General features: G+C 39.4%; 1 protein-coding gene across 2 annotated transcripts in view; it reads left to right on the forward strand.

Annotated features, from left to right (window-relative positions):
* Window positions 1-13999, forward strand: part of MLLT3 (MLLT3 super elongation complex subunit) — a 268030-nt gene that overhangs the window by 145591 nt on the left and 108440 nt on the right. For both annotated transcript variants that reach the window (XM_045780385.2, XM_045780386.2), the window contains exons 3-4: window positions 3074-3156; window positions 12114-12257. In XM_045780385.2, the coding sequence (XP_045636341.1) occupies window positions 3074-3156; window positions 12114-12257 (227 nt within the window). The remainder of the gene's footprint in view (window positions 1-3073; window positions 3157-12113; window positions 12258-13999) is intronic.

Below are 13999 nucleotides of genomic sequence, written 5' to 3' on the forward strand. Positions count from 1 at the left end.
TGGATGTTAATCCTCCCACTTTACTGTCACCTAAAAAAATTTGATGGCTTTCCAAAGATGCACGTCCCTTTAATCACTTCTGAGACTTTTATTACATAGATTTTAAGATTATCTGATTCTCAAACAATTGAGAGGAAGAATGAGTTGAAGGGTTTAGGGTGCTTAGATTGTATGAAGGTGACACAGTGGCATCAGTGATGATGGAACAGGGGTTCTTAATGAAGAAGTGTTGCTGAGTGACACAAGGAGGTCCCAAAGGTGGTCCCAAAGATGGTCCTGTTAGTTTAACAATAATTGCTTTATGTCTAATGTGCTATCCCTGGCTAAATGTTTCTTAGTTTGAACTCCTGTTTCTTCTTAAGAACTAGGTTAGAAACTCATGTTAATGATTTAGGTTATAAGATACTTGAATAAATAAATAAACTACTTCGCCTGATTTGGCTTTCTTCAGATTGGGACTGTAAGTTTATATGTGTATTGCTACAGATTTTCTGGCATGTTTAGTGTGTATTAAAAGTTTCTACTTTTTGCTTCTAATTAAGAACTCAGGGTGCTCTACCGACATCGTTTATTGTTATTTATGAAAAAACTGCATTTAAAAATAATTGAGGTATGCATTGGTAAATAGTTTCTTATAAACCAGACTGTTAGGGACTATTAATATATAAGAAATCATTTCCTTTAGAGGGTGGGAAAAAAATCTCAGACTTTCAGCCAGAAGATGTGCTCACTAACAGCTGTTTCCTATAATAGAAGCAATTTGCATGCAGAATAGAGAAAATGAATTCAACAAAAGTGAGTATAAAGGAGCAGCTCTAACTTCCCTGGCATGTACGGCAGCCCACAGAATAAACTTCCTTCAGATGACATTGGCATGATTAATCCCCGGGGACCTGGACACTGAAACTGCCGTGTGGCAGACAGGTTTGCAGTCTGTAAATGTCACGGGTGTAATACGAGCCTTCTGATTGGGGTGAGGTGGGGAGAGCTCAGTGCTTTTGGGGCATACCCCCTCCCAAGGGTCCAGGATGTTTGAATATTCATGACAGGTTGGCAGGTGGTTAGTGGATGCAGTACTGAAGCTACTCTGAGTTGTTTCGCTTTTTCATTTTTGTTTATTAGAGACACTTAAAAGGTCAGGTGATTTTCCTCATTTCCTGATTTACTTTTGATATCCGTTTGGGGACGTGTTCCTGAGCTGGGTTAAAGGAGACATCCAAGTGTTAAAATCTTATCTTCAGGATACCTCTTTATAACCGTGGTTGTGCTTGTGGAATGTCTAACCAACTTTCATGTACATCATCATCATGGTCTAGAAGAAAGATAACTTACACTTAAATTCCTGCACATATATAGTCTTCTTGCATCTTGACGGCCATGCTTACAGTTGAGTATATGGTACATTCTCTGAGGGAGAGGAAGAGAGAGAGTCTTAAGTAGGCTCCACGCCGAACGTGGAGTCAGACATGGGGCTCTATCTCACAACCCAGAAATTGTGACCTGAGCCGAAACCAAGAGTCGGATGCTTAACTGACTGAGCCACCCAGGCACCCCGATGGTGTTCTCTCTTTCAAAGGGAAAGGAAATCAAAGCTGTCTGGTGAATTCTTAGCCCAGGGCCCATGGCCCTGAGTCTTACAATCAAAATCCGGGGCTCTACTTGGTGCCTTCTTTCTTTTTCATCTGAAAAGTTTACATGACAATTGAATATCTCATGGATTAGATTTCCTGCCTCGCTTCAGTCACTTTTTGAGAGCTTATAGGTGTGGGATCTGTGCTGTGTCTTACATATACATCATCCTGTTTAATCCTTACACCGTTTGGAAGAAAACCCAAAGTTCAGAGAATTGGAGTAACTTTCAGGAACCAGAGGTAGCCTGGGTAGGTGGAGCCCGGGTTGGCACCCACGTGTGCCTAAGTCCTTGACACTTTACACTCATTATCTCCCTGCGGTAAATGTTTCTGTCCTTGAAGACTGGAAGGAAATTACAGATGAGATTCCTGAGTATATGGTAATGGGAACGCTGTTGAGTGTCAGACCGGTGATTCAGACAGTGAGTGCTTTGAGGGGGTAAAAGGAAAAGAGATGGTAGTACTTTGTGGTTTGGAAAGGCCACAAAATTTGTGGTGAAATTTGAATTTCAACTAGGAGAGGATACTAACAGTAGTATCAAAGTGTGATGGAAGGAATGACAGGAGGTTGGGGCACAGTTGGGAAATGCTGGGTGTATTTGGGGGGGAGTTGGTACACTCGAATGTAGCGTAGGAGGACTGATGGGTGACAAAAGAGGTGAAAGGTAGGTTGGAGACCTGCTGCAGAGGACTTGAGCTGCCACGTAGAGGACTGTGTCGCCTTGATGGTCAGCATCTCCATTTTTTACTTCTTTGTGATACTATCACATGCAGTTTTAACTCGAATAATTTCAGTTGGCTTGTGACCGATTTTGATTTAATTGATATTCTAGTGGTATGGAATCCTATGTAGCATCTTGAGAGTGTCTCTCATTTTCCAAGAACTTTCCCAAATAGTCTTGCTTAATTCTTTTTGGGGGGGGATTGGGGATAGTGACATTAAGAGCACCAATAACATTGGGAGACTCTGGATTTGGGATTTTCTAAGGAAGGAGGGTGTCCTGCCGCATTTTGACATAGCAGTCAGGATATCTCCAAAGAGTGAGGGGTGTAAGGATGGGGTAATTGACATCAAAGACCTGACACAGAGTACTTTTGTTAGGAAACTTTCAAGCTTTGGGTCATAGGAGCTATCCTCAGTTTCCCTAAAGCTTTAGGGCAGGGCGACAGCAACTGAAGTCAAGTTATTAATGATCATGGTTGACTGTGATTAGATGCTCCCATGAAGATTCGAACAAATAGCTTACAGATTTACTTTGCCTAGGAAAATTATTGTAGATTCGGGAGAAGTACAGGATAGGTCAGAGATGCAGATGGGGATTTAGCAAAGGGCTGTGAAAATTGAGCATGATCTAGATAGTAGACTGGGATTTTTTTTTTTTAAAGAATGTCTTTTTGTCTTTTATTCTCCTCTCACCTATTTTTTCTTTTTAATGTTTCAGTGTGCAAAGATCCACCTTACAAAGTAGAAGAATCTGGGTATGCTGGTTTCATTTTGCCAATTGAGGTTTATTTTAAAAACAAGGTATGTAATCTTTACCCATTAATCTTTCAGTTGAAGATCCTCCATTAAACAAATGATGTTTAAAATAATTTAGATTCATAAACACTTCTATCACTAGATGATTTTAAATAAAAGTTAAATTCGTCTTCTAGGAATTTGGCTTTTGTTACCCTTAATTATAGAGGAAGTGGCTAAAAAAGATAATTTCAGTTATGTGAAGCCAGATTATATGAAATTCATTAAACTTTCTTTTTAAGAGAAGAATGATACCATTTGAAAAAGAAGAGTAATATGTTCGTAAAATAGAAAAGAGAAATTAAGTTTTTTCAGTGAAATACTCCTTTACTTCTTTTCTTTTTTTTTTTGAAATTTTAGACACTTGCAAAGAACAATCTCTCATTTATCTTTAGCTGCCCTACACACATGGCATACAGATACAATTATATCAACTTGACATATAGATTCCACTGGATTTAAAAGTATATATGTAGCAAAACACACAGACTATATAGTATTACAAATTGCTCAGCCTCTGTGGTGTTCACTGTTCTTATTTATGAAATGGGGATAAGAGTACCTCATAAGGGGGCTGGGAAGATTAGATGCCATATGTCTGTGAGAATATTTAGAATAATGCTTCATGTATAGATAAGCACTTGATAAATGCTAACAATTACCTTTCTTGGTAATACCACTGAAATGATTAAGTTTTTTATCAAATCCGAATTTGTTGAGATGCAATATGTCTGCTCATGTGATATGACTTCACATTGATGTATTGATTTGTTTTTTCTCATTTTAATTTGGATTTCCCTAAAACTAGCCTTTAGCTTTTTTTTCCCCCCATTTGGGAAATTGAGATATAATTTGTATATCATAAAATGCATTTTTAAAAAGTGTGCAACTCTTCAGGTTTAAGTATATTGTGTGAACATCACCACTGTCTAATTCTATGACTTTCTTAGGATTTTCACCACCTCATAATGAAACCCTGTACCTATTAGCAGTCACTCATTCCTCCCTCCTCCAGCTCCTGGCAATGATTAATCTACTTCCTTTCTTGATGTAATTTCCTATTCTGGTGATTTCATATAAATGTGTGGCCTTTTGTGCCTGGCTTCTTTCACATAGTATGTCTTCAAGGTTTACCCACATTTGGATGCATTGATACACTATTTTTTTCATAACTGAATAACATCCCATTGTATAAATATACCACATGTTGTTTACCAGTTCATGATTTGCTGTACATTTGACTTTTTCCACCTTTGCTTACTGTGAATAATGCTTTTGGGTGGACATATGTTTTCAGATCTCCTGGGTATATACCTAGGTGGAGTGGTTGGGTCATATGGTAACTCTATGTTTAACTTTTTAAGAACTGCCAACTGTTTTTCAAAATGACTGTACTATTATACATTCCCATCAGCAGTGGTGGGAAGGATCCAGTTTCTCCACATCCTGGAAAACACTTGTCATTTTCCATTTTTAAAATTATAGTTATCATGGTGCATGTGAAATGGTTTTGATATGTATTTGCCTGATGACTTATGATTTTGAACATCTTTTCATGTGCTTATTGTCCAGTTGTTTATTTTCTTTGGAGAAATGACCCTTTAAATCTTTTGCCCATTTTTTAATGTATTGATTTTCAATTAAAGTGATTGTGTTTATGGGAAGGATCCAGAACCTTTCTCTCTACCCATCCCTGTTTTCAATATTCTATAACTTTATTTTATTTTTTAAAAATTTTATTTATTTGACAGAGAGAAGGGGGAGAGAGCACAAGCAGGGGGAGCTGTAGGCAGAGGGAGAGGGAGAAACAGACTCCCTGCCGAGCAGCGATCCCGATGCAGGGCTCTATCCCAGGACCCTGGGATCATGACCTGAGCCGAAAGCAGATGCTTTACTGACTGAGCCACTCGAGTGCCCCTCAATAATTCTAGAAGTTTAATTAATAAAGATCATGTGGTGCTTTTCTTCCCTCTTGTCACACATCCAGTGCTTTATTTCATCTAGGCATTGGGCTGGCCCATAGGAGGAGTCTAGGCTTTTAAGCCAGAAAAGGTGTTGTTCCAAAGAAATTAGGGGCTAGACCGTTGTGATCTCTTGTGGGAGGATCATATTGGCTACACTGTTCTCTTCCCATCTCCTTAAGTCAATTTAACATTGCATTGGCTTCAGTTTGGAAAGAATACTGTGGTGAGGTATCTTCTCTCCTTTGTTTTTACCTTTTCTGGTCATTTTTACAGGCTATCTGTTCAACAAAAAATTTATTTTCTGAGTTACCCAGTTTCCTTCTTTACAGAAATCACCGGGATCTCCCTACACACCACACACATGTGCACACACACACATACACACACGTTCGGTCTTCTCGGCACTTTGGGTCGTCATTCTTATGACTCATCTTATTGACTCATTTTGTGAGGAGTTATAGTTTATTAAAAAATGAAGGAAGAAAGAGGCACACGAGATGGAAAGCAGTCATTCATTTGGGGCTATTTTGAGATAGACACTTGAGCTGAACACCATTAAATAGATTTTCTGTTTGGCATCCATATTAGCTTACGTCAATTTTCTAGTTTTAGATTGTCTTTAAGATTTTATATTTAATAATGATTGCTGTTTTTATAGGTATACCACGAGACATCTGTATTTCAGTGTTTGTAATATGAAAAAGTGGGATACACCTAATTGGTCCTGTGTAGAGATATGGATCATTATATGGTGGGTTAGGAATACACGGAATGCTATGTGGCAGTTAATATAGCAACATGCGTAAGTCTCAAAAGCAAGAATGATGACAACTTAAAAGTTACAGAAGTATATGTATATGGTTATGATACCATTTCTGTGTGTTTTTATAAGCCACTGAAGCTGAGAATAAATAATGTTCTAGAAATACACATACGTAGCACAAGAGTGCGAATTGAAATGACAGCATGGGAACTAAGTAGCACTGGTTACTGGGGAGGAGCCATAGAGCAGCTTATATGTATAAAACTGTATCCTTTGGGGGTGCCTGCATGGCTCAGTCGGTTAAGTGCCTGCCTTCAGCTCAGGTCATGATCCAGGGTCCTGGGATCGAGCCCCGCATCGGATCCTTGGCACGGAGTCTGCTTCTCCCTCTCCTTCTGGCTCTCCCCGCAGCTTGTGCACGTTCTCTCGCTTGCTCTCTCTCCCAAATAAATAAAATCTTTAAAAATAAATAAATAAAATTGTATCCTTTGAAGAAAAGGTAAACACGGTAAAAGTGTTAACATCTGTTTAATCTCGGTGGAAGGTACATGGGTGTAGTATTTAAAGTTCTTTTCTGTATGTTATTAATTTTTTAATTAGAAATTATTGCTTTGTCATCTCTTTTCATTTATCCTGGAGTCCCCCCCCCGCCCCCACAGAACCAAAGTTGTGCTGTATTCTCTGTGCTGGATATATTTCTCTTTTCTCTACTGAAATGATCTGTGGGTAAAAATTTAGGAGTCTGGGCTATTCCTTCAGAATGTACATTTTATTTCTTTTGAGTTTTTAGCATTTTATTCATCCCTGGAGTTGATTCAACTCTGTCTTGAAGAATGAACATCCATTACAGTAATGGTTTATGAGAAGTATTTTTCAGAGTTTTCAGAGGAGATGAAAGAAAAATGCAAAAAGACTCCCATGTGATCTTTGGAGAGTCCTGCTACTGCATAGTAAGGATGATTTCATCCTGTCCTCGGGTCCATCCCCATCCTTTTGCTTTCCCTGCTTCTAATAAGCCTGCTTCAATTTTGCTCATTTATTTGAGAGGTCAGAGTCATTACCTGGAAAGGGGAGGTGGAGTGTCTCTCAGTGCTGCTTTTGAGTTCGTGTGGGTTTATTCTATCTTATTTTGCATTTGTGTTCAACAAAACAAGCTTGTCTATGAGAATTATGAGTGTTGCAGAAACTTTAAACCAGTAGGCACACTAAAACGTATTCGACTGTAGCATTTCCGGCTGAAAGGATCCCCTGCTTCTCTCTTTCATTTACCTGAGTAAATGTCAAGGACTGAAGCAGAATGAGAGGGACAATTTGATATTGCCAAAACAAGATTTCCACCTCGAGGAGGAAATGTATTAGCTTTATATATAGAATAAATGTGTACTTTCTTTTTGCAATTTGAGAAGAATCTTTCCTGAGGAGCCTAGATTGACATAATATTGAAGTCTGCCCTCCAAGAAAGAGATCAGTTGGCTAGAACACAAGGTTTGTGAGTACTTTTTCCTTACTCAAAAAAAAACCCAAAAACCAAAAAACAAAAACCCAAAAATCTTTAAAAGAAGATTGCACTCAGGATTCATAGGAAGATAGTCCCTCTCTGTGGTCCTTACCCTTTGTTTTATGGAAAAATGATTTTATTTTTTTTGGACTTAAGTGCTGTGAAGTGATATTGTTATTCATTCTTTTTCTGCTGGTAATGATTTATATTCATCAATATATTTATCTTTAAAAAAGTATGCAGGAGTGTGTGTGTGTGTGTATAATTTTAAGATTTTATTTATTCATTTGAATGAGAGAGCACAGAAGGAGAGTGAGAGGGAGAAGCAGACTCCCCCCTGAGCACAGAGCCAGACATGGGGCTCGATCCCAGGACCCCCGAGATCATGACCTGAGTCAAAGGCAGACATTAACTGACTGAGCCACCCAGGTGCCCCGGCAGGAGTATATTTTTTGACTCCATTTAACCATTATTAACTATTTGGTACAGCCTTTCCCGATTCCCCCCATGCATTTGCACGGATAAAATCTATGTCAAGGAGAGATTGGCAGGGGCATAATATATCATACTTTAATATTTTCTGTGACTCACCTCTATCCGCTTGGTGGTATTTCCATTTCTGTGTTTTTAAACATCTGAGTGGTATTCAATGATATACTCACTTGAAGATCATTTCAATTTTTTTTTTTTACCGTTGCAAACAACGCTACCACGAACATTTTATCATCTGTATCTATCTCTGCACACATATTTGAAAATTTCTGTGGAAGAGATTCTTAGAATTACTGGGTTAGCATGTTGATAGATACTGCCAAATTGTCTTCCCAGAAGGCTTTACAAATTTACAGTCCCAATTATAAGGCAGAAAGCAGCCCTTCTTATGTTTTTAATTAAATTCTAAGGTTGTGTTGACTGTTTTACAGTTTAGAGGAGAGGGAGGTAAGTAAAAAATGATCAAATTCAATGTGATAATTACATTAATAAAGGAATGCTGTAAGAGGGATGTCAAATACGGATTGGATTGGAAGTATTAGGAAGACTTTCCAGTGGATTCCATGCTTTAGCTGTGTTTTGAATAATGAGTGCATTAAGCAAGGGAGGAGAGGTGTGTTGGGAGGGAAGACAGTGTAGGCGTGGGGAGCAGTACCTGTGAAAGGCAAAATGAATGAGAGAATGTGAAGTATCGGGAACCGCAAGTGCTTCACAATTATGGAAGCACTGGGTGTTGTGAGAGAACAAAGGAAATGCAGGGAAGGTATTAAAAGACTAAGATGGTATTCCAAGGAAGTGGGAATTTGTCCTGTGGGAAATGATGAGTCATTAAAGGCATTTATATCAATGAAAAGATGAAATCTGATTTTTCTTTTGGGAAGATCACTGTCTTGTCGCTGTGGGAGGTAGAATGGGGGGGGGGGAGTTTAAAAATAGGGGAGGTGACCGGGTGAGGAATGATGAAATTCTAAGCTAAGGCAAGGGTATGGCCACTGGACAAAGGGGCTGGATTTGAGAGTTCCTAAGGGGGAATTCTAAGTAAAACTGGGAGACTATTGGAGTGTGATGAGCAAAGGAGGAGGAAGAGCTGGGGATGGTTTTTCTGTATTTTAACCTTGATAAGAAATTAGGATTTCTGTTTGCTAAGATATAGAGTGTAGGAGAAAGGACAGATGAAGATAACAGGTTAAGATAATCCGTATCTTTGCTATTGCCATGGGCCAACTTAGTGGATGTGGGCAGACTGCAGAACACGTGTATCGGCCGTCAGGTGGGAGCTGTGATGGGAGTATAGAGAGGGGAGTTGCTGTCCTGTAGGTGGAAGTGACATCCTGTGAATGGGTGTCAGCTCCATGGGGAACTTTGCCTAAAGTTAGAGGATGCCTAAGGGTCAGTGAAGAGAGATGGGAAGCCTGGGAAGAAGACTAGGAAGGAACGCTTTCCAGTTAAGTGTGAGGAAAACCAGGAGAGAAGGGTGTCCTGATGAAAGAGGGAAGGAGCAGGTTCAGGCCTGTTTGCTAGTGAGCAAATGAGTGGAGACTGATGTTGGGGAAGTTTGGATAAGGAGGTGGAAACCCTGAATTTGTAGCAGGTAATGCCTACATTTTGACAGTTCCAGGTGCAAAGACTTTTGAGTCAAAAGAAGTAGGTTCAAATCCCTTTGTTTCATCACAATAGTAATATAACACATTCTTTTTTTAAATAAAAACTTTTTTAGAGTGAATTGGGGAGGGAGGGGCACAGGGAGAGAGAGACAATCCCAAGCAAGCTTCACACCCAACACAGAGCACGTCCTGGGGCTCTATCTCACGACCCTGAGATCATGAGCTGAGCCGAAATCAGGAGTCAGACACTTAACCAACCATCTGAGCCACCCAGGCGTCCCACAAATTCTTTTTTTTTTTTATTTTAAAGAAAAACATTGCTTTATTTAACTATGTAAAATTTGAACATGTTATATATTAAAAAGCATAAATGCCTCATATATTGCTATTGAGATTTTAAAATGGTGCAGCCACAATGGGAAACAGTAAGGCAGTTTGTAAAAATGTTAAACATGGAGTTGCCATATGACCCAGAAATTCTACCCTTAGAATTTACTTAAAAAAATCTACACAAAAACTTGTACACGGATGTTCATACCAGCACTATGCACAGTGGCTAAAAAGAAAAAATACACATGTCTATCCAAAAAGTGGATAAATAAAAACTGGGATATCCATACAATGGAATATTATTCAGCTGTAAAAAGGAACTAAGTACTGACACATTATAACATGTATGAACCCTGGAAACATCATGCCAAGTGGAAGAAGACAGTCACAAAGGATTTCATATTATGTATGTATTTTATGAATGTTCATATATTTGTATGAAAGGCCAAGTCTGCAGAATAGGCAACGCTAGAGAAACAAATAGATTAGTGGCACAAGGTGATGCAGGATCTGGGGGAATGGGAAATGACTACTAATGCATTTGGAGTTTTATTTCTGGAATGATGAGAATGTTCTAAAATTAGATGGTGGTGATGGTTTCCTAATTCTGTGAATATACTAAAAACCACTAAGTTGTGTGTGTGTTTTTTTTTAAGATTTTATTCATTCATTTGATGGAGAGAGAGACAGCGAGGGAGGGAACACAAGCAGGGAGGGTAGGAGAGGGAGAAACATGCTTCCTGCTGGCGACATGGGACTTCGTCCCAGGACCTCGGGATCATGACCTGAGCGGAAGGCAGACGCTTAATGACTGAGCCACCCAGGTGCCCTAAATTGTATATCTTAAAGGGTGGATGTTATGGCTTGTGAATTATTTCTCAATAAAGGTATTAAAAATAAACAAAATGGCAAAGCTAATGGCAAATGAAAAAAAGGTAACACTTCACAGAGATGGTTAATATTTGTAACACAAAAGGCATTTTTATATAAAGTAATACAACAAATTCCAGTGCCTTAATTTCCATACCTGCAAAACAGGGCTCACAGGTGACCTGGAGGTGAGAATTAAATGAGATAACTGTTAACATTCATATTAGTTATTGTCATTATCCTTAGTCTTCATTGCACCTGGGATGCTTAAGAATCCATGTGTAGAGAGGTTTAAGTGTTTGGCTAACCGAAGTAATGGCTCAAGAGTAGAACTTGAGTATCATGAAATTCTGATGGGTGTGTTCTCATGGATCTGATGCCTTTTCATCCTCCTGGTTCATTTCACAGATATTTATTCCATTTCTGCTATGCACAGGTGCTAAACTATTGTCAGGGGTGTAAGGATGATTCAACCATTTGCTCCTACGTTCAAGAATCTTATGATTAAGCAGGATAAAGGGAGAGGATAGGATGGTTCCCCTAAGATGTGGCAAGGAGGAGAGAGATGCTCACAGAGCAGAGGAGAGGCAGTGGGAAGTTGGGAATGCAGTTCTAGGAATCCATCCCCAAAGTGAAACCTGAATGGAGAAGGAGGAGTAGAAGTTATGCAGGTGACACAAAGGTGGGGGAATGGAGGCAGGCAGTGAGGGTGGTAACATGAAGTAAGGGAGAAACCCAGAGTTAGCCTGGACCATAGGGAATACTGGGAACACCCAATAGCACGTGTTGCTGGACCAGGAGATGGGTGGATGCAGTGTGTTGGGATGAAGAGCCGAGAGCCAGGTTCTGAAAGCCCTTAGGAGGCCATTCAAATGAGCTTTGATTTTTATCCTAATGGCAACTGGCAGCTTTTGAAGTTTTAATCAAGCTGTGAAATGGGTAGAGTTTTGTGTCATATGAATGATTGTGAGGCCTGAATGAAGGAAGGATTGAAGATAAATCTGTCCTGAAGAGAAAGGAGGTTATTGTAGTTTGGGCAGTGAATAAGAGTTATGGGCTAGAGGGTTTGTTCGAGAAATATTTAGGAGAGAAAATGGCAGTTGTTGATGGTGGGTGGAGTGGGAAGGGGAGGAAGTGGCTTCAGGGTGTCTTGGTTTCTAGTTGGGTGGCTTTGTTGGTGGTGTTACACCACTTGAGATATTACAGGAAAAATGATGAGTTTATTCTCTCAGAAAACAAGAGACTGATTCATCAGGTATTTGCATTTTGCTTTGTAGATAATCCCAGGATAATTTTCTTTTTCCAGTACTTTGACACAATAGCTGTTGGATACCTGGGTCTCTTCTGTTCCTTCTGAAGAATAAAACTTGGCTTTCAAAATTTGTATATGCTTAACTCTCTCTTTTCTTTTCTTAAAAAAAAAATTTTTTTTTAATCTCTAGGAAGAACCTAAGAAAGTCCGCTTTGATTATGACTTATTCCTGCATCTTGAAGGCCATCCACCAGTGAATCACCTCCGCTGTGAAAAGCTAACTTTCAACAACCCCACAGAGGAGTTTAGAAGAAAGTTGCTGAAGGCAGGAGGGGTAAGTGGGCACTGCCTTGTGAAAAGCCTTCACATCAAAAACTAGTTGCTAGTGTGTTAAGAAGCGTACTAATATTTCGAGAGAGGTAAAGAGGGGAGGGACCTTAATGACTTAGCTGTGGACTCCTGGTTTGGTATGAAGAGGTAAGCAAACACTGATATTTTAAGTAGGTATGAATCTGAAATTACACTGTTGGTTAGAATAGCTTGATAGTCTGTGCAGCTCAAATCTGTTTTAACAAAAAGCCAAAAACAATAAACTTTCCTCAATTAAGGAAAGAGCAATGTCTGAGCTTGGTCATATCAGTTTATAGAAACTTTTAGGTAAAGTCGAAAGTCTTGTTTAAAATTATATAAAAAGAGGTTATTGTCCAGATTTTCTTGGGAAATATTAATAGATAAGGTATAATCATTCATATGACAGGCTTGGGTTATTTAAATATACATTTTTGTTTATTTGAATTGTATGTAGGTAAAAGATGGATTTTTTTTTCATTTTTTAAAAAAGATTTTATTTGAGAGAGAAAGAGAGGGAGAGAGAGAGAGAGCACGAGCAGGGGAGGTGCTGAGGGAGAGGGAGAGAGGCAGACTCCCTGCTGAGCAGCGAGCCCGATGCGGGGCTCAATCCCAGGACCCTGACATCATGACTTGAGCTGAAGACAGACGATTAACTGACTGAGCCACCCAGGTGCCCAGATTAATGTTTTTAAAGGTCACGGTAGCCAGGTTTTGCCTGTGTGACTTGGCTAGGATAGGGAGTGATACTTAAGTGGGCTTTTGTACAGACACAAACGTATGGAATGTTTGCTTGCAGCTAAGTCAGCTGTACAGACGAATGCTACTGACTCATGGAAGTCTATAGTGGGCACCATTGGGACCATCATCCATCATTCCGCTTCAGATGAACTTCCTGTGTCATGTTATGTGGGCAGTTCTGACCCCATAAAATGTTGAAATGTGTTCTTTGCTCTAGAATTTCCTTCACTTAGTTTTTCTGGAAGGTTTTTGATAGCTTTGCCTCGATGCACTTATCATACGTGTAAATATGCGTGGACCATAACTTTGCAAAATGGCCTCATTTCTCTCATAAGCTCTATCTGAGGGCTATGCAGGGAAGAGTTTGGTTTTATATAGCACAGAAGTTTTTTCCCTTTATTGAAATCCCTTTTTGTGGGGTTAGAGACAACTGCTTTGAGAAGCTGTGGACCCTCTTGTAAGAAAATCACCCATATATACACTTGTGTGAACATTTTGGGTTATGTGGCACTCGTGAAGTCCATGTTTTGGAGTCCAATTTTGCCAAGTTCCTATCCTTTCAGCTGAAATACTAATGTGCATTTGAAGCATTGTTAAGTCCCTTTACCACATTTCATTCAGCACTCTACTAGTCAGTACATTATGGGTTAAAACGTATTGGGCCAGCTTTGGAAATAAACCACCACTTATAGTATTTTATGGGGAAATGCATCTTCATGAAGAAATGACCTTTTGTGATACAACTCATTTTTCTTTTTCCTTTTTTTTTTTAAGTTTTATTTATTTATTTATTTTAGAGAAAGAGTGTGAGCAAGCACAAGTGGGGGAGGGGCAGAGAGAGAGGGATAGGGAGAGAAAATCGTCAAGCAGATTTCTCACTGAGCATGGAGTCCGACATGGGGCTCAGTCTCAGGACCCTGAGATCATGACCTGAGCTGAAATCAAGAGTTGGACACTTAACTGACTGAGCCATGCAGGTGCCCCTGT

Source organism: Ursus americanus, chromosome 18, assembly GCF_024610735.1.
Source record: "Ursus americanus isolate L20-20 chromosome 18, mUrsAme1.1.p, whole genome shotgun sequence".
In the NCBI taxonomy this organism is placed as follows: Eukaryota; Metazoa; Chordata; class Mammalia; order Carnivora; family Ursidae; genus Ursus; species Ursus americanus.